This window comes from Mytilus trossulus, chromosome 1 (genome assembly GCF_036588685.1).
Source record: "Mytilus trossulus isolate FHL-02 chromosome 1, PNRI_Mtr1.1.1.hap1, whole genome shotgun sequence".
NCBI classification, from domain to species: Eukaryota; Metazoa; Mollusca; class Bivalvia; order Mytilida; family Mytilidae; genus Mytilus; species Mytilus trossulus.
Window position 1 is genome coordinate 84729112 of NC_086373.1, and position 25654 is coordinate 84754765.

Genomic DNA, 25654 nt, shown 5'->3' on the forward strand with positions numbered 1-25654 from the left:
ACAGAGTGGACATTTCTAGGTACTTGTATATTCCAACAACAAAAAGACACCAAGTACAGATCTGAGAGTACTTGCAGTGACTGACAGATAGTTCAAAGCCACTAAAAAACTAATCAAAATAATCAAACTTCAATTGCATGAGGTTTTCTTATATCAGGAATCTAATCGGTGTGTACCGAATATTTTTATGTTGTTTTCTCTATTTAAGAAATTTGGTGTTACATGTATTATCAGATCTATGGTTTTATAAAAAATTCATCAGCTGTGCTCTGGTCATACAACACTTCCAATTGGAATTTATATTTAGTGTACTGTTTTGGCTGTGCTTAAAAAAAATGATTTTTTCTTGTTTCTTTTACGTCCTCTAGCTTTTCAACATTCCTTTGATAAGTGACTTATTCCTATACTGCTGGCATTTTAAAGGTCCACCTAGGGGCATAATGTTTTTCAGTCTGTGTGTCTGTTCGTCTTTTTGTTCATCTCAGGTTTAAGTTTTTCGTTATATTTTTTTGTCAAGGTAGTTTTGGATGAAGTTTAGTCAAATTAACTTGAAATTTAGTACACAATTTCCCTATAAGATATTTCCAGTTTCAATGCCAAATTAAGAGTTTGATCCCAATTTCATGTTCCCCTGAACATGAAAATGATAGTGGGGCATCTGTGTACTATGATCACATTCTTGTTTTTGCATAAATTTGTATTTTATTGTTAAATTTTTGTGACAAGGTACCAAATCAAAACCCTTTTCCTCATAGCTCATGGGTTTTCCGCTTTTTGTTTTGCCTGTGACAAATTCAGAATGTGAGATATACTAATCAGACCAGTGTTCAGTTTCTTGTATAAAGCTTTATATTTCAGATTGTAAAAGACCTGGATACTTCATATCTATTATACAGAAGTATAGTTTTAACATATTTATTCAAAGTGGATTGGGAAACAAGTTATAGCAACTTAAATTGATCCCTTATCACTTTGCAGGTGCAAGTGCTGCTTTGTAGTGGTATTAGCCTGCTCTTTTTTCGTAATATTTAAAGGTGTCTTACCATGGGTCAGCCATTTATTGTCCCTTACCGTCGGACTTGTTTCTTAAGGCCATACTCGCAAATGGTGTCAAGGGAGAGCAGAAAACACCATGGCCTTATGCATTGATGTGTCTGTCTGTCATAAGTCTGTTGACCTTTATCTCTTTTTCATTGTTAAGCCACTGCTTTTGAAATTATTTTTTTTCACTTATAAGTAAGATTACAACTTTATTTGATATATAATATCATTGCAAGGTATACATGTTTGTCAGACTGGTTACAATTGACCCTGACATAGGTCAGCTTCTCAGATTCTATAAGCAATAGGTCCTTTATATTTGGTGTATATGATGAATGTCTACAAAGCATGGTTATCTGACCTTGATATCATTTTCATGGTTCATTGGTTAACATTTCAATTTTTTAATTAGGCCAGTCCCTCAGATACTAAAAGCATAAGGTCAACTCTATTTAGTGCTTGCAACTATTGTAAGGTGTACAAGTCCATCTGGCAGGGTTCATCTTTCAATGACCTCTAGTTTATTGATCATTGATAACGTTGAGTGTATATACCTTTAGTAGAAATTGATCTCAATGACCTTCTACATACTGTGGATTCATTTATGTTGTGATTACCAATTTTCGTGGATTGCAAAAAAAACTTGCATTTTCATGGATATTTGATTCCATTGTTTTGCCATATCTGCCTTTAACCTGATATTACATTTTTAATTCATTGAAATTTGAATTTGTGGTTCACCTGTATCCACATAAAACCAAAAAATTGGTATCCAACAAATAATAATGAATCCACAGTAAAATTCAATCATAATCTGTAAAGGTGCATGTGCACTGTTGTCATTGTATACACTTATAGAAAACAAAAATCATCTATTTCATTTTTAATGCATAAAAATTTCAATCAAAATATTTGCATAGTACAGTACATGTACAACAAAATAACACATGAACGTTACAATTGGAAATCAAGTGTAATGTTTATGAAACTAATACTGAAAGCAGTCAACACGTATAAATACATTTGTTACCAGAAAACAATTGTGAAGGGATAAAAATTAAAAAATGTTTTCTTGCTTCACAAAGATATTTATGTCTGGGTTTAATATAATAAATATTCAACAATTACATTACAATAAAGGTATATGAAAGCTGCAACATTATACAAAATATGTAAATCTAGAAAAAAAAAATCTCTAACAAATGTATAGACTGTAACAAATATCACATGATAATTTATTAAATGATGGACGGAATACACATAATATCTAAAAAGGTTTAACTAAATATGATAAAATTAACTGTTACACAGACATAATGTTCATTGTAAAAAGAAACATCTTTAAAAAAAAATGACATTATAGCTTTATACTAACAACTTTTCACTAGTAAGGGAAAACATTTATCCAGTGTATTTTGAAAGGAAAAAGCAATTATTGAATATGCATATTAACATTGATGTAATTTACTTAAAATCACAAGAAAAAATATATATTTTTAAAAGATTAAAAGTACAAAACTACTTGTTCAGATCAATATGAAATATATCATCAAATATATGTACAATTTTAAATATATCAGCTGTGAGTATTTATCAACATTAATTGAGTGATATGAATTTCCACAAACTTTCTCCTCAGAAATGTAGATTATGAAGCAACCCTGAAAATTGCTACGTTGTTGGTAAGAAGTTTGAGTGTCTGTAAAAAGATGACTATTGTACAACTAGCCTTAGGTAGAACATTGTATATAAATGCAGCTAAAACCTCTGAAAGAAACATAAGTCAAAACAAGACTTTGTAGAATGGAGACTATTGAGAAGGAATTCTTGATAAGTTTGTCTTTAAAAATCTTAACTACAAAATGTATTTCTAGGTCATATTTTAAGCTCTACAAAAATGGTTTAAACTCCAGAGGTTTTCAAATATGCATTTTGATGATTGAAATCTACATTTCTTTGATATGTAGATATATAAAAAACTATTTTCTAGCATTGCTACATAATATGATTGTCTGTTGGTTTTCCTTGGCAGTACAATGTAATCATGACTATATTATCACCATTCACATTCTGTTGATTTGTCATTTGACACAATAATGTTTATGTTGAGTAAGTCTTTGTTAATTACTTTAGAATATAAAAATAGCTGATCTGTCAGTCAACAGGTCCACCGTTTACTTGTTGAGCTAGAAGAGAAAGGTATGAAATAATTATGCAATGTATAATTATCAACACTTGATGCAGTGGTAGAATTTATTTGTATGTGGATAACAGGAAGTAGGTAAGTGAAAAATCTGAACATATATCACACAGTATGACAGGAAGTAGGTAAGTGAAAAATCTGAACATATATCACACAGTATGGCTTACCAATATTAATCTTTGTAACAAATATTAAGAAACTATGATTTGCAGTTGCTGTTGAAATTGCAACAGAAATTTCTTAAATTTACTTGCATCAATGTGAAGAAAATGTATGTCACACAGTATACCTATCAATCAATATTCAGATTGGTATCAATTATGAAGAGGCTCTGGTTTGAGTTTTTGAGAGAGAAAATGCAACAAAAATGTAGGGATGGACTGGGTAAAACTAGTTAAGTATTCAAAGCATTTATAGATTTAAACATACAATAGACCATTTTCATATACCACTTTTGATTCCAGGTTTTATAAAATTTCATCAGATAACTTTCTCTATTGTTGGACATTCTGGTAATGCATCCATTAAGAGCAGCCAAAAGAAGTAAAATCAAATGCATAATAATAGCTTGATTTTACGCATTTAAGTTGCTCTTACTTGACCAGGTACCAGGATATCCTACCACAGAGTAGATAACCTGTTGAAAAAATTTATAAACTCCAAAGACAAAAGAAGGTAACATGAAAATAATCTATTGTATAACCTTCCTTTATAATAATAATACTTACGTTTTGTACATAAGAGTGTGTTGCCATGAGAACAAGAAAGATCAACAGCTATGAACGGATCTTCTCCAATGAAAATTATTTTACCAGGTTCTGTTGTATTTTCTTCTGTCCTTCCCAGGCGACCTCTTGAACTCTTTCCCCATGAATATACATCCTTTACTAAAAAGGTATATAATTAACAATTTTAAAAACATTACCATAATTAATTTGCAACCTTATGAATCAGCCCTGTGTCATTATATGTTCACTTAAACATTAAACAATTTAGTTTTGATTGTACATGTAGTACTTAAAAGCCTTTGCTCATGTCAATCATTATCATACATTATGTATTTTTTTACAGGTAATAATTTAAGAAAAACGTTGAAATAACATCATCAAAAGACTGAAAGAGTATATAGTTCCAGGGTGAAAGAAATAACCAAAATGGTAACAATATTTTCGGTTTTTTTTATCACTTTTAAGTAGTACAAAAACTATAGAATGACAGATATGATAACCCTTAAAATTAAGAGGTAGCCCCATTTCTGCATTTCCACTTTTGTTTTATTTAATAAAGCAGCACTAAGTCACTGTAGGACATTGTAGAAAGTATTGATTGACAGACTGTTTACTAAAGAACTTTCCCTGAAAAATCCTTGGACCTCAATTAATTTCTTTGTATGATTTAATGAAATTCACTGTGAATATGTATGAGTGAATTATGTTATCCATTTATAATGGTTTCAAATATTGATAAAAGCTTTGCAAATACCAGATAAATAAACCTAGGGACATGTGCATTTTGTACTATAGGCAAATAATTTTACAAATTACAGAATCATGTGCATCATACAATGACTCTAAATTCAAGACAATGCAATAGGTAAGGTATTAGCCAATGATAAAATACTTACCATCTACAACAGCTACAGTGAAAATATCCCCACATGCGACTGCTGTAACATTCTGACTATCTAAAGTTCTCAATGGTTGTGGCTGACGACTGTTACCATGACTACTGTTACCAAGCTGTCCAAACTGGTTAGATCCAAACATAAAACATTTACCATCGGCTAGAAAATAATTATTTTATAATGAATAAAGTCTCATAACTGATTGATTGGTTATTGTTTTCAAAATTAAAAAAATCAACAGCAATTTTTGACATATTACTTTGTCCTGTTATTCAGTAATTATCACAATAATTATATTATAAGGAGGCTAACAATCCAGAACTTTGTTAACTTACTTAACAGCAAAAGAATTTTCATTCAAAGAAGATTTGACATGTACCAATTTCAAAACATAAACATTTCTCATATTCAATAAAGTACAGCATTGAAAATTACCAATTTGATCTTAATCAATAATATGACATATTGTTATATATATACAGTCAGTTCTGACAAAGTTCTGAAGAAGTTGAACATTAGAAAATTAATAATACCTGTAACAGCAGCAGAATGAGATGTTCCCATAGCAACTTGTTTAACATGTAGATTGATGAGTGGGTATGAGGCTACAGGTGAAAATGAATGGACTTCCTCTATGACCTTCATTGTTGAACCATCAGGGGAGATCACATCCAGTGCTAATTTGTTATATCTGTAAGGGACGACATCAAAAGTTCAATGAAGGACAAAAAACTTAATTCATATAGTTGTTTCACTAACCACCCTACCCCCCTCTTAACTTAATTTGGGAAAAATTGATTGACCAATAAGGTTATATATATAAAATCGATGTTGGATAAACAAAACTTTCAGCAATTCTGACCCCCACCCCCAAACTATTTGAACTATATATCGAAAAACATATTTTTAATATCGGGTTTTATAATTGTTGTAACAAAAATATTTGTCTAATTTGTAGCTAATGTCCCTTTAAGGGGAGACTTTGATATTTTACCTATTACTTCCACAGCATAATAATTTATTATCATGAGTTAGAATCATGGAACAATCAACACCACAACAGACTTTAGATGGTTGAAAGTGTTCTGGTATTGGTACTGGCATTGGGGAGGCATGTGAATCCTGAGTACCAAGTCCTAGTCTTCCATTATCTCCCCTACCCCAGGAAAATACTTCATGTTCATTGGTCACTGCAATTACATGTGAAGCACCACAGGAAATCTGGGTTACTTCACATCCAAGTAATGCTTCTACAATCTTAGCCTGAAAAAAAGTCATCAATACTTTTAACATCTCAAAAAAAAACATCAGTGTATAATCATGATAATAATTTAAATACCAGTAATTTTTACCATATTTGATTCTCAATTTTGATGACAATACTCTGCAAAAAATAATTACCTATTTCTTGTCACTGATTCCAAAGAACACAATTTTTGTTCATGCCACCTATGAAAAGTTGTCACTTTTAGAACTGAACTGTGTAGCTGTAGCTGTAGAATCGTAGCTCTTAGGTCCTTATAATATTTTTGTACTATTTACATACCATTGTAAAAAAATAAGGACATATGAGCTACAGTTCTGCAGCTATGAACTATGTAGATAAACTATTTATTTATCCTTTTTTAATATCAACTAACAGCTGTATTATTTGATTATATATTTTATTTTCATTTTAAAATACAAACAATCTTACCTGAGCTACATCGTTATGGTTACCGTGACCCAGACATCCATTAGCACCACTACCAAAAGTCATTAATATTCCTCTATCTGTAATACAGGTAAGGTATATATGTGTAAGGCATAGGTAGTGATTAATTGGTAAATACAGCCCATGATAATGTTATATAAGAAAGTTTCTCAAACCATTTAGATGGGATTTAATTTCACAGTACCTTGAACCATAAACATGCATTGAAGAATAACTAAAGAGAAGAAGTTGTTGTGGGAAAATAGAACTGTGACGCTACCAAAATTCAAACTTGATCTGTGTTTTTAAAAAATAAGCATTGTGTATGAATCTCATAACATTTGGTTGAGGCAAACTAAAGTTAGAGAATACAAACCAATTTCAGGAAGTAATCACAGAAAATTATAAAACATAACGCCTACTATGCTATGATGGGAGCATAATAAAACATATTTCCTATATTCTATTTTTAAAATCTAGTTCAGCAAATTTCAAGTAATTAATTTCCAATAATTATAATTGTCCTTACCAGTTAGACATGCAGTATGAAAGTCCCCACATGCCACATGTTGTATGTTGACAGCTGATTGACCCTCTAGGTAACGTGGTATAAAGGTTGGAGCAGGAATGTCTGTGGCACCAGGTATCAGTGTTTCTGTGCCTGCTACTGATGATGACTGTCAATGTATTGTAATAATTATTGCCTGTGATAGGTATATTAGTTTGTTACATCATTATAATATGAATCATTTATATTTCTGCAAAACATTTCTTTATTATAATATGGATCATTTATTTTTCTAAAAATAAAACACATTGCTTTATTTCATTAAAAAAATCAATATATTCAACTGTATTTACCAGAGTTACTTTCCTTTATATGGAAAAGAAAAAGAAAGCACAAAATGTCTGCAGGTCAGAGTATCTAAAATACCTTTTTTTTTTTACTTTTCAAAATATTTTAGGAGTTAAAAGGTCCTAATACAAACCTCCCAGACAATGAGTCTGCCATTTTTAGTTACTCCAGCTTTCTGAGTTCTACCACTTGAGGCCTGTATAAGTTGTGTATCTGTAGAAGGTAGCCCCATCTTTACAGGTCTACCAATACCACTTCCCCAATAAAATACAGAACTCAATGTTGTTGGTTTGGTGGATATAGATTCTAAAAATTAATTCAACTGATTACTTATTTAATTTGGAGTTGATAAATCAATAAGTGTAGTTAAAACAATATAATGTCTCAGTTCCATATCAAATTTCTGACCAATTTTGGGACATACCCAGGGACCAACAAGGGTAAAATTAAAACACATCAATTCTTTGGTAAAAGGATAAACCACAATAAACTTTATGTTTAAGTAAGATTGAAATTTTCTTTCTCAATTTGATAGACCAGTTTATTTTGGTAATCTTTTGCCATTCTTTTTGTTTAGATATTTAAGCAGATAATAAACAGATATATCATGTTATGGAGGGGTATTTGCGAAAAATACAAGTCGAGGGACTTAAATTTCCCTAGCCGCTAGGCAAGGGAAATTTTGTCCCAAGACTTGTATTTTTTGCAAATACCCCTCCATAACATGATATATCTGTTTAATTACACAGAATAAATTTTGATCTAAACTCTCTGTACTAGGAAAAGGAAATATTTATTTGAGGACAAGTACTATCATAAAATATACCGCGGGAACTATACCTGTACTTAAAGGCGTCTTTATGTAACGTCATATCCGAAAAAAATTGGCAGGGAGATGCTCGCGAGGGTGAAAAAGGAATATCCAAAATGGCAAATACCATGGTATTTGAGGCATATTCACCGGCAGTGGTGAAAAACAGTCAGATTCGTTTGAAATGAGAAAAAATGTTAGAATATGCGAAAAATACACTGGCTATCAGCCAATCAAAAGCTGGCATTCTTATATAAGGTGTAATTAGGTAAGAAATAGTGTGGTTAAATTCTCTTTCCCCCTACTCAAAACATGTTTTCACAAAAGTTCACTCCCCTAGCTTATCCAAAGACTCTTTTAATCATGCATTTCTAGTATAAAATTTTATTTTTTTTAAATTTGTAACTAATCCTTTTTTATAGAAGGTTATGATTATTTCTAAAATTCTTTCTAACTTAATCAAATATGATAGCTGCATTCAGATGCCCACTAAATCAGCGGTAATATAGCTTAATAAACAGGTATTAAAACATCAATCACTCAAACAAATAATTTGAACTTACCCCTAGAGGTATGACTTCCTCTTATAGACATTCTATTGAAAGGAGAGGAGGACGGCATTGGTCGATTAATTCTAAAATAAAACAGATATTTAGATTATTATTCTGTTAAACTTTTCACAATCAAGAAAGTGACAAGAAATATCAAAAGATTAGAACACAAGATTAACATCTTGTCGCACCATAAAGTTCTTGTTCAGAATTCAAACTGTAATACATTACTGGATTCAACTTTTCATGAAAAATATAATTTTAAACTAGATAATTAAGTTTCTAAATAAAATGTAATAAAAAAACACAAACCTTGTGCAGTTTATTTTCCCCATGTCTGTATGCAGATACATTAATGCATTTATAACAATGGGCTGAGCCATTATCTGGTTTATTGTTGGTCTTTTGTTTGGATCTAAATGGAGCATGCTTAGGATAAGACTTTTTAATTCATCGCTGTAATTGACAGATATTGGTGCAAATGTACCTCTCATGATCTTCATTACCAAGGCTGGTAAATTCTACAAAAAAAATATATATGTTTTAAAGTATATTAACTAAGGGTTACACACATTAAAACAGATAATTTTTCATTGTGTTCATCTTTTTTACTTAAATGTTATATGAATTTGAAAAACATGTGTACATTTTGCCAAAAAAAACCAGTTTAGTTTAAACATATTTTATTGTTCAAAATGACAAAAGGATCAGACACAAGTTTTACAACTTAGAAACGTCTTCTCCAAAAAAACCAGTGTTAACATTTTGCACCAAGATTACTGTTAAACATTTGAATTTCTCTTGAACTGAATTTTAATGTGCCTATTGTTATGCGTTTACTTTTCTACTTTGGCTAAAGGTATAGGGGGAGGGTTGAGATCTCATAAACATGTTTAACCCTGCTGCAATGTTGCGCCTGTCCATAGACAGGAGCCTCTGGCCTTTGTTAGTCTTGTATGATTTTTAATTTTAGTTTTTTGTGTATAATTTGGAGTTTAGTATGACATCCATTATCACTGTACCAGATACATTTTTTTTAAGGGGCCAGCTGAAGGACGATTACGGATGCAGGAGTTCTCGCTACATTGAAGATCCATTGGTGGTCTTCGGCTGGTGTCTGCTCTATGGTCGGGTTGATGTCGCTTTAACACATTCCCCATTTCCTTTCTCAATTTTATTTGATTATGCTTTTTTACAATCATTTTGATTATATAAAAAATAATATTATATTACATACAGCAGCTTCAAAAGCTCTCTTCAGACTTGCCAGCTCATATAATACACATCCTAGAGCCCATATATCACTCTTTTGGTTATATCTTAATTTACCTGTTAAGGTTGTAACATAATTGCAAGACATTTCTTAATTGATCAGCTCCCACATTATGTTTGTTCAGAAAAAAAGATTCAATTTTTACATTCACAGTTATATAACTATAAAATTCAAATGACATCAGAAATGCATTTTCAAAATGAAAATATGTATAGTGGCAATAAGGTCATCCTTAAGGTGGTATCTTTATATGCATTATTTATTTTTTGTCTTCCAAACTATCTGAAGCAAATAATAAATAGAGAAAAGGCCTTTTTAAATCTCAAAAACTTTTCATGAGCACATAAACCACCCCTGTAAGGATGACTTTTTTGCGACTGTCATACAAGTGAGAGGTTTAGCTAGCTATAAAACCAGGTTCAATCCACCATTTTCTACATTAGAAAATGTCTGTACCAAGTCAGGAATATGACAGTTGTTATCCATTCGTTTGATGTGTTTGAACTTTTGATTTTGCCTTTTGATTTTGGATTTTCCTTTTTGAATTTTCCTCAGAGTTCGGTATTTTTGTGTTTTTACTTTTTATTGCCACTATACTTTATTTTCATTTTGAAAAATGTACTTCTGGTGTCATTTGAATTTGAAATCTTAAAATTGCCTTTAAATCACAATAACGGTTGTTATTTGCAACTAAATCTTTTATTTAATTACAAAAGATCCAATAAATTAAAAGATATGCTCAGAATTGTCAAATTATCATTATCAATAAAAACAATCTTCTCTTTTTTCTTCTCTCAGATTTACAGTCAAAAGATAATTTTTAGAAACTGGTATGCTTAGGCACATATGAGATTTATCCCAATCAAACCATCAGCATAAATTCATGTAGAGAGATCTAGTAGTCCAATCAACTAGTCCAGGAAAAATCACAAATAATTTTTGTTTAAAGGATACGGTTTCCCTTCACAAAGTTCTGGTGATATATAGCATGGTGTTCCAACAACCTAAAATAAATAAATAAAATATGTTCAACTTAATCTGCTTATTTCATACAAATCCATCTATTGCTTTGGGTACAGTATGTACAGTACAACAGTATTATGCTGAACATTACAAGTTTGTTCTCATAGTTGCTTAAACATAGTGGGTTATTTTTTTAGGAATCAGTTAATGAGTTACATGAAAAGCGATTCTGAAATAACATTATTTTTTTTACAAAAACTTGAGAGCTGGCTTTTATTACTGACAAAAAATATCTTTATATGAAGACATTTGGCAAAACTTGTAGATATGAACACTGAAACTACTGCTTCCAACTTTCTTCTTGAAACTATCATGTTAAATGTGATTATAATATTTTCCTTTGGTTTTACAAATAGAAATTAGCTTATCCAAAATCTTTTTAAATAGTTTTAAACTGGCCATCCATTCTTATCAAAGTAATCATAGATATAAGAGGATGTGGTATGAGTGTCAATCTGACAACTCTCTGTCCAAGTCACTACATTGTGGTTTTTATAAAAGTAAAACATTATAGGCCAAAGTACAGTCTTCAACATGGAGCCTTGACTCACATCAAACAGCAAGCTATAAAGGGCCTCTAAAAAAAACTAGTGTAAAACCATACATAATATAAAAAAACAAGAGGCTGTCACAACGACAGCAAACCGGATTTATTAACATTTATTTGTGTCCTGGCAATATCGCAAGAACCATTACTGATGAATGGTAAAAGTGAAAATCGTCAATATCAAATTTGACTTCCATTTTGTCATCAGTATCAACATATTAAAATTTGAAAAGCTTAGATTGAATGGTTCATGAGTAAATGCAACAACTTGAATGGAAACGCCATTTTACGATCTTTCAAGAACCATAACTCCTGAACGGTAAAAGTAAAAATCATCATTATTGAACTTGACCTCTATTTTGTCATCATTAACATCATATAAAAATTTCAAAAGCTTTGGTTGAATGGTTCATTAGAAAATGCACAGACACGACTGGAAACACAATTTTTCAATCTTTCAAGAACCATAACTCCTGAACGGTATAAGACAAAATCGCCATTATTGAACTTGACCTTCATTTAGTTGTCAGTAACAACATAATAAAATTTGAAAAGCTTTGGTTGAACGGTTCATGAGTTAATTCACGGATACGACTGGAAACACCATTTTTCAATCTTTCAAGTGCCATAACTCCTGAACAGTGAAAGTCAAAATCGTCATTATTGAACCTGACCTCCATTTTGTCATCAGTAACAACATATTAAAATTTGGGAAGCTTTGGTAGAACAGTTCATGCGTAAATGCACGGACACGACTGGAAACTTCATTTTTCAATCTTTCAAGAACCATAACTCCTGAACGGTAAAAGTCATTGAACTTGACCTTCATTTAGTTGTCAGTAACAACATGTTAAAATTTTAAAAGCTTTGGTTGAATGGTTCATGAGTTAATGCACGGACAACATTTGATTGCGGCCTAAATGATTAGATCTACATTAGTGTTAACTACTACATATATATATACTCACAGTGTAAGCTTTACTTTTACTGCTTAAAACTTTTGATATACCAAAATCCCCTATTTTTACTACTTCTTTTCGTTTGTCAAGCAATATATTTTGTGTTTTCAAGTCTCGGTGCAAGATCTGTTTGGAGTGTACATGTTGTAATGACAGCAACATCTGTGCAAAGTATTTCAAAATTTCCTAAAAAAAAAAGAAATGTTTCTGTAAAATAAAAAACACTATATATCACAGCTAAGATGGTTTTAAGAATTTCTGCAAATATTGTAATGTAAAAAAATGTAAAACAACTGTTAAGATATATTTAACATTATATATTTCTGAAAATTAAATGACTAAATTTAATATTTTTGTAGAGGTACCTCTTCTTCTAACAAAATACCATTTCTTTGCTGTAAAACATCCATCAGTGTACCACCTATTTCAAGAAAAATATTATAGTTATAGCTTTTTTACTTAGTAACAATTGTTGAAAAAAATGTTTTTAATTTTCTGATATAAAGTAAAGCTAGACTGTAGATTTTTTTAAATGAAATCAGAAGTAGTTCCCTATAAAACTACTTTATGTAACTCCAAAATTAAAAACCTTTCACTTTATAAAACTAGAAAATTATACCTATAGTATTTATCATTTAATTTCAGACTCACACTTTATAAAATGTTTTGTTCCATACAAATTTGGCACCCCTACAGTAAGTACACATATTTAATCAAAGGTTATTTAACATTAATTGGCTATGTCAATGCAATATAATGCTTTGGAAGGTGGACACTTAATATATTTTCACTGACTGATTTTTGGATGTTTATTCCATTCTTGGCTATATAATGACAGCCACTTTAAATTAGAAGGCAGTGTACCTGGAGAGAACACCCAATAGTTGACAGGAAAGCTGACAATCACTGTTAATAAATTAACATAAGAGCTGAACATACCTGCCACAAGCAGGGTTAAAACTCACAACTTTTTAGTGTCTGGAGGCTAGTGATTACAACAGAAGAACTACTTAGATAACTCAGCCTCAGAAGCCCCAATTTTCACAGTAATTACCTTGAGCATATTCCATTACTATCATTAAGGCTTTATCTTCTAGGAAGTTTTCAAAATATTTTATAATATTTGGATGTGACAACATGGACAGAACTTTGCTTTCATTTAATGCTGCCTGTCTCTCTTCTTTGGTCATTTGTTCTACAGGAATCTGCTTTATAATTACTAACTTTTTATCTGCTAGTCTCCTGCACAGGTGAACAGTTCTGTATTAATAAGACAAGAGGAAAAAATTGTGATATAAAAAGCAGAAAAAAGTTAATTGTATGAAGAAAATAGCCATCTGACCACAAACAATATGTATACTGGGTATAAGTTTAAGTTGACCATATTCTGTATGTACCTGTCCCAAGTCAGGAGCCTGGAATTTAGTGGTTGTATGATGCTGAGTTACATTTCTTTTATTTTTTTTCATTATTTTGTACGTACATTAGGCTGTTAGTTTCTTTTTTTAATTGTTTTGCATATACAATTGACTTATTATTGTCACTTTGGGGGCTGTTGTAACTGATGTTAATTTCTGTGTCATTTAGTCTCTTGTAGACAGTTGCTTCATTGGCAATCATACCACATCTTCTTTTTATTTTAACAAATGCATTTTGTATCAAGACTAAGATTGTCTCTCAACTACTTTTTTTTAAGTACAGATACATTTGAGATATGAGTTCAGCTGGAGAGTAGAGGGCTTACATAGGCCAAGGATGTATAACTAACATATATAATACGTCTAATATACGTCCTTGCATAGGCTTTGTCTGTTGCCACATCCAATTCAATTTATTAGAACAAAATATTGTTTAAACTTAACTGAATTCAGATAGTAAATATATAGAGCAGAATTTTTTTTAACTACTGTTTACATCTCTCCCAAACCTTGATTTTCACACTGTGGGAAACTCTCAAACATAAATTTATTTCCTATTTATTTTCGCATATATGTCAATTATACGATTTTCAGTGAATGTCAAAATTAACTATTTATGAAAGAGTGTGGTAAGGCAGCAACAGGAACCATTTGATTTTCTGGGGGTGGGGGTGGGGGGGGGGGGTGGGGGTGTTTCGGCTATGGGTTTTTTTGGAAAAAAAAGTTTGTTTCCAGTTTTTTTGAGAAAAAAATAATTTGTTTTTAACCCTGAGAAAAAAAAATTGTTTGTTTCACCCTTATCTGCCACTATATGTGAATCCGGGTCCGTCTGCCCTGATTCTGGTTAGCCCTAGTTTCTGTTCGCCCTAATACTTGCTTGCCCCGAGTCTGTTCGCCCTGATTTTATTTTTTAATATAGTGTTGCGTTGTGTGTATATAATTGAATGTGTTGATGTCAGTCTACAATTTTGCCGAATATTTACAATGTTTCATGTTAACTTGTATAAAGCTAGCTGCTATACTGTCTATTATACTAGGTTACCAGTTTCAGTACATTTCAGGCCGACTACAAGATATTGTGACTTCAAGGTATTTAGGACTAAGTTATTACCTGTATGTAATTACATGTACCTTACTAGGAAAAATAAGTTTCTGTGAATTTCAGCACTACATTGTATTTTTAAATGTAAAACAACTGAATACTTAATTATTTGTATGTAATTGAATATGTTGAAGTTTGCATTTACCGAATATTTATTTTTTATATTTCAACTGAATTTTACCCATCCAAGCTGACTATTTTATTTGAGAAAAATGTTATTTTCATCCATCAAAGACAATTTATATAACAATCAGTGATATCAAAGGTTTCAAATGACACCTAATCAGCAATCAAAATTTAATCAACAGTAATTAAAAGTAATTATAAAATAAAATGTAACAATGCAGCCAAGAATTTTATTTTATTAATATAAATTTGGCAAATATTCTGTATTTGACTTTTAATAGATATACATAAATTTTGATATATATATATTTATATTTCGTTCATTGATGTAACATATACATATCATAAATGAATATAGGGCGAATGAACCCAGGGTGAACGGACTATCAGGGCAAACAAACTACCCAAACAAACTCAGTGCGAATGAACCTAAGGCGAACATGTAATCGAGGAGAACGATCCTGATACCACTATATGTAATGCTAAAATTGAATAAAATTGAAAGTAAAAAATTGTTTTCGACTTGTCGCCAAAAAAATAAAGTTTGCCAAGAAAAAAAATCCATATCTATGTAGGCCCCCAGAAAATCAAATGGTTGCTGCCTAAAGGATTATTTTCGTGTTTTGACATTTTTATTTTACGAGATGTCGGTCATGAAATCGGTAAATAGATCAACGTACCAGACATTTCAATTGTTCGTTCATCGTGAAATTACAATTTTATTTCGCGTTCTCTCGTGCAAACACCTCCCTAATTTTACGCCCCTCATAAAAATATAGGAAAAATCAACGAAATCTTCAACATAACAACTGTCTCATATCATTCATATTATTTACCCGTAAGCACCTCGACCAACAACTCTCATCTTCTCGTAGTTTTCCATGGTTTTCGAGCACTAGATCCCCGAAAAACGGAAAAATGTGAGAGAAAAATAAACAAATACTTCAATGTCAAATTAAAACTTAGATTGGCGTGATAAAAATTTATAAGATTTGCATATCTGAAACACTTTGCTGACCAAGAGAAAAAAATATTCTATTTAAAATCAGTATCGGAATACATTTCCGGACATTGAATCTTACGTGATAGTTTCATTAATCTATTTTTAGCTCTACTGGGCCCTACAAGTGAGCTTTTCTCATCACTTTGCGTACGTCATCGTCGTCTGTCGTCGTCGTTGTCTATCATCGTCGTCGTCGTCCGTCGTCGTTAACCTTTACTAAAAACTTCTTCTCTGAAACTACTGGGCCAAATTAAACCAAACCTGGCCACAATCAAGTAAAATAAATAAAGCCAATAGTATACTTGGGCCGATTAACAGAACTTTTAACTTTAAAGATCAATATACATTTTTAAGACTATACGTTGCGTTGGTACGACCACATGTGGAATATGGAAATACAATATGGTATCCGCATTTAAAGAAAGATATCAAGGGCATACGATACAGTTACAGGGGGAGGTAATGACGTTGCTGACGTAAAATGTTATTTTCGCGACGTCAAACTATGACCAGAGACATATAATACAATTGTATTATATGTCTCTGCTATGACATATCAGGAAAAGATGCATTTTTCGACTGATTTTTATCATTCAAACTGATTTAATTTGAAAACGAGTTCATGGACCCCTATGTTTTAAAACAGCAATTTGTTTCATTTTGCAAGGAGATTATGTGACCCAAATTTTATAAAACTGTAAATAGCGCATTTTTTTTTAATTTTGATAAACATGCAGCAAAAAATGACGTATTTTCCTCTATTCATGAACATTTGTTAAGTATGAGTTTTTTCTGAATAAAAATTGCATAATTTGTAATGATACTTATAAAATACAGAAATTACCGATTATTTAACAAAAAACAATTTGTGTTTATCTTTTAAAACAAAAAAGTTATGTCTTTCTTTCGAAAAAGAAAATATGGACACAAATTTGAATTTTGAGCAAATATACAAAATTTCGACCTCATTTTACTCAAAAAGTAGCACATGAAGGTATAATTTTTATTACATATTTGATTTAATCAGGTAAAAAATAGCCTATATGCAAATTTTCATCAACTTGTAAATACAGGTTCAAAACTGTATCGTATGCCCTTAATGCTGTAGAAAAAGTGCAGATGAGAGCAACTAAATAAATTCCTGATATACGACATTTAAGCTATGAAGACAGATTAAAAGTACTTAAACTACCCTCCCTAACTCACAGAAGGCGAAGAGGTGATATGATTCAAGCGTTCAAAATATTAAAAGGAATCGAAGATACATCTTATGAAAGATTTTTTACTGTCATCAGTACTAATACCCGTGGGCATAATTGGAAATTAGCAAAACCTAGATGTAACACTTCTTTTCGATTAAGTGTGATATACCTGACTTAGGTTTGGGGGACTAAAGACGAAGTATATATATTGCAAATAAAAAGAAGAACTTTCATATTATGATCCTTTACTTTGGATTCAAACGCCAAAAGAGGCTGATACATGTAATTATCACAACAATCATGGTTAAGACAATACAACGTTTCCGGAAAGTACGGATTCAACATACAGATATATAACATCCCCGCCCAAAAATGAAAAAATTCCCATATTTTTCGAAAAATGTTGAATTCGTACTCCAAAAAGAAAAAGATTCAAAATTTTTTTCAGTTATATACAACAATACAACATACAAAATAACAGGCACCTTTAAACTTCATCGTCTATTAATTTCTCATGTTTCACAGACATGTAAATACAAATACATATGACCAAATGCTAGTTACTCTTTAACTTCAACATAAATATGATGCGGCGAAATCTTATAAAATACAGCATATTATCATTTACTGAATTTTAGTGTGCTTGCTAAAAAGTGATTGATATACAGTACGAGATTAGATTCAGTGGAGTCCCTACTCCTGCTAATGGTTAGATACACCTTATAATGAATAAAATTTATAGGTTACACTATAGGGAAAAAAATATCTACTATTGCGCCGACTTTCATGGTACCATCCCTATCATACACAGATTCTCTCGATAAAATAAACAATAAAGTGAAACAAATAAATTTCAGCAGAACAAGACTATCAACCAGGGTTTATTTCTGAGTCATCTCTAATGCACCACTAACACACAAATCAGATTTCCTTTTCTTACTGTGCACAGACAGATTGAAAATTTATAAATGCTAGGATTTCCATCAAATCAGTCATACAAAATGTTCGTTATCATACCAAATCAATTCTTCATCAATCTTTACTAACAAGTAAATTTAAGTATCGCAGTACTTCATTTCAAAACATTAACTACTACCTCTTTGACTGTTCAAAATATTTCACATATTGAGGTATACCATAAAACTAACCATTAGCAACTCAACTACTTAAAAAATACAACAATAAATCCAATAAAATAGCTTGCCTATCTAATCTAATCAACATATTTACAGGTGGACCAACAAAAAACAAAAATCATTCAACACAGTGAACTTTGACGGTATTTTCACACTCAGTGTATTTAAAAAAAAATTAACTGATTCATTTAAATCTTTTTAGCAATAAAACAATCTACTGTCTCAAGTGAGCCAAAACATGAAAGTCTTTTCAAATGGAAACTTTTAAAAAGAAAAATCAATACTTTTCTCAAAACTTTGTATGTCGTTATATTCAAATAGTTGAAATACTTAAAAAAAATAACAGTTCTGTGACAAAAAAAAACAACATCTTTAACATATGTTTGCAATAAATGATATTACTTCATGTACTAATCATAAAATGTATCAATAAAATGTATCTTCAAAACAGTTCAAGTAAATTGTATCTTGTTCTGTAACTTTCGATATGCATGAGATAAATCTCACAGCAAAATATGTCTTATTCAGCCTTCTGATTGCGTTGTCACGAGATAAATCTCACAGACATGCGTTTACGGAATAATCGGAGGTGGTCTCGACTTCAATAAGGCACGCGCCTTTGGTCCTAACTGATTGTCTTCGATCCAAATTGCGTTTTGCGCCGGTTCCCCTATTAAATGCGCAAGGTAGCGAGTATTTCCATCGTGATTTTTCTTTGCTAAAAATCTTTTCACTTTTAATAATGTCCCGTCTGACACAGAGCTTGTTTCATTGCCTGATGTTACAAAATAATCGTCTCTGAATCGAATAGGTTTTTGTCTCTGTCTTGTTGATCTCCGGAGATTTGTCACTTCTTGAATTTCGTTATTTGTGCTAGATTGTTCACTAATCAAATTATCATGACTTGTTGACGCAGTATCCACGGTATCTTGTTTGTTTATAACACGATCCATAAAATATTCACATGGATTTGGTACACGAATATACGCTGGTTTTAAACGGTTTATATGCACTTTTGTAATAATTTTGTTTGTATTTGGGTCCATTAACGAATAAAGATGAGGACTGTCTATTTGATGAATGAAATACGGTCCTGCATGTTTTAGCTTAAATTTCTGACCAGCTCCTCTTGGGTCTTTTCCTAAGTACACATAATCCCCTTTTTCTAGGGACAAATTATGAGCTTTCTGATTAGCCCTTTCAATCATTGATATTTTAGATTTTTCTGAATTTTCACGCACTTGTTTTCGAATGAATTCAAGTTTGTCAGCAAACTCTCGAATATAATTGTGATAATCTTTGGGAATTTCTGAAAATGCGGTTTTTGATACACACGATAAGGGAAATGATGGTCTTTGTCCATAGATAATCTCAAATGGTGAATATTTTGTTCCTTCATTTACGGAATTGTTCATAGAAAAGACGATGCTTGGAATAAAATCCTCCCAATTTGTATTGTTCAACAAATACGGTGTAATTCGCTCTGCTAAGGTTCTGTGTGAGCGTTCGCAAGTTCCCAAACAGTGATGTGTAAAACTTGGTGTGAATTGTTGTTTGATATCTAAAAGTCTACATATTTCTTTCGTGCATTTTCCTATCATCTCGGATCCATGATCGCTAATAAGAGTATCAAAAACACCAAACTGAGTGATTATTTTATAAAGTGCATGCGAAACAGTAATTGGGTCGGAATTTGGTATAGGCTCTGTAAAAATAAACTTGCTAAACATATCGACTGCAGTACACACGTAACTGTTGCCTGACTTAGACACTGGAACAGGACCAAAAAGGTCAATTTCCCAAACTTGAAAAGGACGAATTGGAGTTTGAAAAGCAACAATGCCGGCTTTAGTCTTTCTGGTAGTCATCTTACGACACTGGCAAGCATGACAAGATTTTATGAAGTCGGACACTTTTCCTGCTAAATTTGAAAAATAATAATGTTCCCTTATCAAATCTATTGTATGCTGTATGCCGCCATGGCCTCCAAGTGGTGAATCGTGGTAAAGCGAAATAATTGTTTTTACGGCTATTTCAGGTAACGCAAGCTGATACTGACAAAATTGTTGTGTTCGCTTAGATCTTGCGACTCTAGTGTGAAAAAGCAAGTCATCGAATAAAGAAAAATCTCCTGATTCAAGTAGAACTTTACGAGCTAGTTTTTGTGATTGTGGTAAATCACCATTTTCTAAATATCGGAAAATATTGCCAAATTGCGGGTCATTAACTTGTAACTGTTTTAAACTTTTCGGACTGAAATCACAATTTCGGAAAATTTTCATAGATTCTATTTTCTGTTGGACAGTTTGCTCATCGGAAATAAAATTAACATCTGACGAATTGTCTACAGTTGTCGATACTATGCTATCACTTTCAGAGATATTTGATGAGCTTAATGCAGATTGGCTCGTTTCGACCTTATTTGTAATAAATTGACTTGCTTCGCTTGAATTGTTCATCATAAGGTTTTCATCACTTGTTTCACCTTTATCGTAAGATTGAACAGAATGTTCTTTTTCGGAAACTTTTGCAGTTGAGTCGGAAATGTCAGACGCCATCGGTTTTTCGACTATCGATATGGGTTGATTCGTGCGAATTCGTTTCTTAGTAAATTTGCGTTTAACACAATCATCATTTTCCTCGGTATCGCCATCATATTCAAAGTCTGTTTGTTTGAAAGATTCACTGACTGACCTACTAAACAAATTTTGCAAAATATCAATATTATTAAGCTGTAGCTCGTCGGTGTCACTTGATTTGTCACTACACAATAAGTTTGTAAAAGGCATGCCATTCGGTGTAATAATATTTCCGACATTTTCAGTGTGATAGGGAAAATATGGATCAAGCTGGTCCGGACTTTCAAAACCTGTTGTTGACGATTTGTTAGGCGCACGGGACAGAGCGTCGGCGACTTGCATGTCTTTACCCGGTTTATATCTCAATTCAAAATTAAACTGCTGTAATATGGCGATCCACCTTTCATAGATTGCTCCTTTTAACTGTTTTTGAAAAAGTGGCTTAAGTGCTTGGTGATCACATTCAACTACGAATTTCTGTCCCCTTAAATACATTGAACAGTCTAATATTGCTGTTACCATACCAAGAAGCTCCAATTTTGTGGGACCATAAGACCTCTGCCATTTACTTAGAGACTTTGAACCAAAACGAATAACACGCAATTCTTCACTAGAATCATCCATTGGGTGTTATTGATATAACATATATCCTATTCCTTTACACGATGTGTCAACTGCAAGGTAAAACGGCAGGTCGTACTTCGGAAACGCAAGAACTGGTGAGTTTGCTAGTAATGTTTTAACTTTCTTAAAAGCCTGTTCCTGTTCGATTCCCCATTTAAATTTTACAGATTTTTTCAGTAACTTGGTCATTGGGTCAACTTCTGCACTAAAGTTTTGTATGTACTTTCGAAACCAGTTAAAAAGTCCAATGGCTCGCCGTAAATCTTTAACCGATGTTGGCGATGGCATATCTAGTACTGCACTAACACGATCGGCGGGAGGTTGAATTCCATCTTTTGATATCAGATGTCCAAGAAAAACGCAAGAACTTTGTGCGAATGAACATTTCTTAGGTCCGAGCTTTAATCCGGCAGTGGCAAGACGATTAAAAACTTCATTTAAGTCACCAATATGATCCTCAAATGTTTCAGAAACTATCAGTATATCGTCCAAGTAACATAAACAAGATCGAAATGTCAAGCCCTTTAAAACTTTGTCCATTAATAGCTGCATGGACGCTGGAGCGGAACTTAAACCCATTGGTAAACGGAGAAATTTATAAGATCCAAAACAAGTGTTAAACGCAGTATATCGTTGACTTTCCATTGAAATAGGTAATTGGAAAAATCCAGAGCTCAAATCTATTGATGTAAGAAAAACTGGTTTTCGGTCAGAAAAAGATTCGGTTAAGTCTTGTAAATCTGGTATTGAATACCGGAAGTCTTGACATTGACTATTTAAGTACCTAAAATCACAACAAAATCTGAACTGAGACAAACTTGTAGATTTATTCATTGAAGTGTTTTTAGATTGAGGTCTCGTTCTTTTAGATACAAGAACTATCGGACTAGTAATCGGTATATCTTCCGTTTCTTGAACCGGTGAAATAATGCCCTGTTTCAGTAATTCATCCAAGTGATCACGTAGTACATTTTTCTTGTCCGGTGACAATCTATAAGGTTGCTGATGCTTTGGTTTAAAGTCTGGTTTTAAGCAAATATTATGTTTAACAAGTTCTGTATATCCTAACCTGGGATTTTCATCCGTAACAAACAAATCTTTATATTCAATTAAAAATTGTGATATTTGCCGCTGCTCATCGGTTGATAAATTTTTCGGCAATTCAAAGTTTGACAAAAACTTTGACTCAGTTTCTTCACCTGAAGTATGACTACTTTTATCTAATTGTACATTTTGAACAAAGTGTTTGTCTTTTTCATCTGCATTGATTAACATGTAATCCTCCGTGAACGGTTCAAAACTAGCAATAATGTCTCCACGTGAGATAAATATTTGGTCATTAGTAGGATTTAATAACTTGATCGGAACAGTTTTATGACTATTTACAGTAACAACGGCTTTTGAAATAAGAAGTCCGCTTTTCAACAAATGAGAACTATTCTGACACATTCCTGTTTGTCCCTGTAGAATAAAGTTGGCCACTTTACCCCATATCAAAAGTTCAGAATTTGGATCTACAGTAACATGCTTTTGTAATTTTATTTTCGCTGTTTTATTTGAGACAGATAAACTACTAAAATCCAATACAATTTTCTTTGAAATTAAGTAACTTGTACCAAGAATCAATGGATGTGAAGATTGAGTTAGAATATATGTATGTATCCAATGCTTGCCCTGTGGCACTTGTATTTTGACGGTACATTTGCCAACAATATTAACGGACTGGTTATTCGCCAAAACTATTTTCTCTGATACTGAACATATTGACGTTTTACAAGTGTCAGGCAAAGAATCATAAAAACTTTTAGAAATAATGTTTATTGAACTTCCAGAGTCTACAAGTGCAGCGACAGATATGTGATTGACCTTGACGGGCATATGAATAAATTGAGATTTGAAACTAGTTAAATTTTCATCAGTAAATTCGCAGTCTTCAGTATCAGTGGAATAATTAACATAGTTTATTTCTTCACGTTGACGACTTTGAGGCGGACTCCTTTTTCTGGCACCTATGGATGAACGCCCGGGGGAGCGTGCCCTATGACCCCCGGGTTCGACTGGTTTCCCGGATTACTATGACGGTAACACTGAAAAGCACCATGACCGAATTGCTGACAAAGTTGACACTGCGTAGTTGGACTTATTTCACCGTGACCATTCCAGTTGCAAATTGCTCGATAATGACCAGGAGCCTGACAATTAAAGCATGTTTTTGGTCGGTTATTTCCTGCCTGACTTGGAAAGTTATTGTTGTAACGAGGGTTGTTGTAACGAGGTTTTTGATATTTTGGAGGCATTTCTGGTTTGATATCGGTACTTTGTGATTTTAATTCTGATAATGCTTTTGTGAGCTCTTTAACTTGGTTTTGTAAATCTTGAACCGCATTATTATCATTAGCAATCATTGGCTTAGCAGCTGCAACACAAACTTCATCATTCTTCCTATACCCATAGGCTTCGCCCATTTTAGCTGCGGCCAACGCACTAACACTGTCTTTATGTGTACCAGCCCTAACGAAAAACGCAAGCTGTTCCGGTAAACCCTTTATAAATTGAGAGAGAATTTCATGGTCCTTCTTTTTCAAAATCTGAGCTTTCTCAACTATCTGTCCATAAAAATCTTCCAAAATTTGACCCCTACTTAATTTCATATTTTGAAAATTTTCGCTCTCAAGGAACACAGTCGGACTTTGCCAATCTAACTCAATATACTTTTCTTCAAAAATTGTAAGAAAATGTCTCCATGTACGTTTGCTTCCCGAATCTAGTGAATTAAACCATGTTAATGCAGGCCCTGTTAAATTAAGGTGGAAAGCGGCAATCATTCTCTGATCATCGATATGGTCAATTTTGTGAAGAGTTGCAAATGAAGTAAATTCTTTCATAAACACTGACGCATTTTCGTGAGGATACCCCCCAAATTTGCGACAAGCAGCCAATTTTTCCATTATTGTATCTGAATCTCGAATGAAACTTCCTGATTGATTTGCCAATGAAACAGAATTATTGGGAGTGTTTATTTTAGGAACTAAAGAAAGTAATTCGTTGAATTCGGCATCCTCAGATTCGTAATTTCGTGGCAAATAAGTGTCATGAAAAAGAGCTAGATCGTCTTCACTATCATATCGGTTCATGGGTGACGCTTCTTGTCATAGAAAATTCAAATGTAACGAGATAAATCTCACATACATAAATAAACAGTTTTATTCAAATATACAGCAATTTTCTGCCCTTTTGTAACGTTGCGAGTCATACCACGTGTTTTGCACTGTTGACAATTATCTTCATTTTAATGTTTCATATGTTCATTTTGTAATATTAGGTACCAATTGTTCGATTTTTGGTTCCTCCACCATGTGATATACCTGACTTAGGTTTGGGGGACTAAAGACGAAGTATATATATTGCAAATAAAAAGAAGAACTTTCATATTATGATCCTTTACTTTGGATTCAAACGCCAAAAGAGGCTGATACATGTAATTATCACAACAATCATGGTTAAGACAATACAACGTTTCCGGAAAGTACGGATTCAACATACAGATATATAACATAAGACATTTCTCTCAACGTATTATTAATGATTGGAATAACCTACCAGTTGAAGTTATTTCATCTAAAACTGTGGAAGCCTTTAAAATTAGTATAGACCGTCATTGGGAGTCAGTCATGTATCAGTTAGGAAATTGATGAGGACACAAATAGTTTTATATATAACTTTTTAATTGTGTGAAATAATGCACCAAATCATGCAGGATTGATGATTGTATCAGTTTTTGAAAGTGTACCAAAATATGGTGGGCTAAAAAGGATAGGATCCTTCCATATGAGCCCCACAACGATCTTACAGGTAATCATCATTGGAGTATCTAGTTTAAAAA

The 25654-nt window shown here is 32.3% G+C and overlaps 2 protein-coding genes across 2 annotated transcripts; both read right to left on the minus strand.

Moving 5' to 3' along the window:
• Nucleotides 1-1912: 1912 nt before the first annotated feature.
• Nucleotides 1913-16147, minus strand: LOC134687599 (serine/threonine-protein kinase Nek8-like). Its single transcript, XM_063548023.1, has 16 exons — nucleotides 16064-16147; nucleotides 13636-13841; nucleotides 12947-13002; nucleotides 12591-12767; nucleotides 11007-11056; nucleotides 10017-10098; nucleotides 9092-9300; nucleotides 8792-8862; nucleotides 7551-7723; nucleotides 7091-7238; nucleotides 6565-6641; nucleotides 5863-6131; nucleotides 5402-5559; nucleotides 4869-5027; nucleotides 3973-4131; nucleotides 1913-3227 (listed from the first exon to the last, which is right to left on the minus strand). Exons 1-16 carry the CDS (start codon nucleotides 16108-16110, stop codon nucleotides 3196-3198), a joined length of 2073 nt encoding a protein of 690 aa, XP_063404093.1. The 5' UTR covers nucleotides 16111-16147; the 3' UTR covers nucleotides 1913-3195.
• Nucleotides 16148-19140: 2993 nt separating this feature from the next.
• On the minus strand, nucleotides 19141-21771 carry LOC134699138 (uncharacterized). The gene has a single exon (XM_063560807.1). The coding sequence runs from the start codon at nucleotides 21769-21771 to the stop codon at nucleotides 19141-19143; it is 2631 nt and encodes an 876-aa protein (XP_063416877.1).
• Between the last annotated feature and the right edge of the window lie 3883 nt (nucleotides 21772-25654).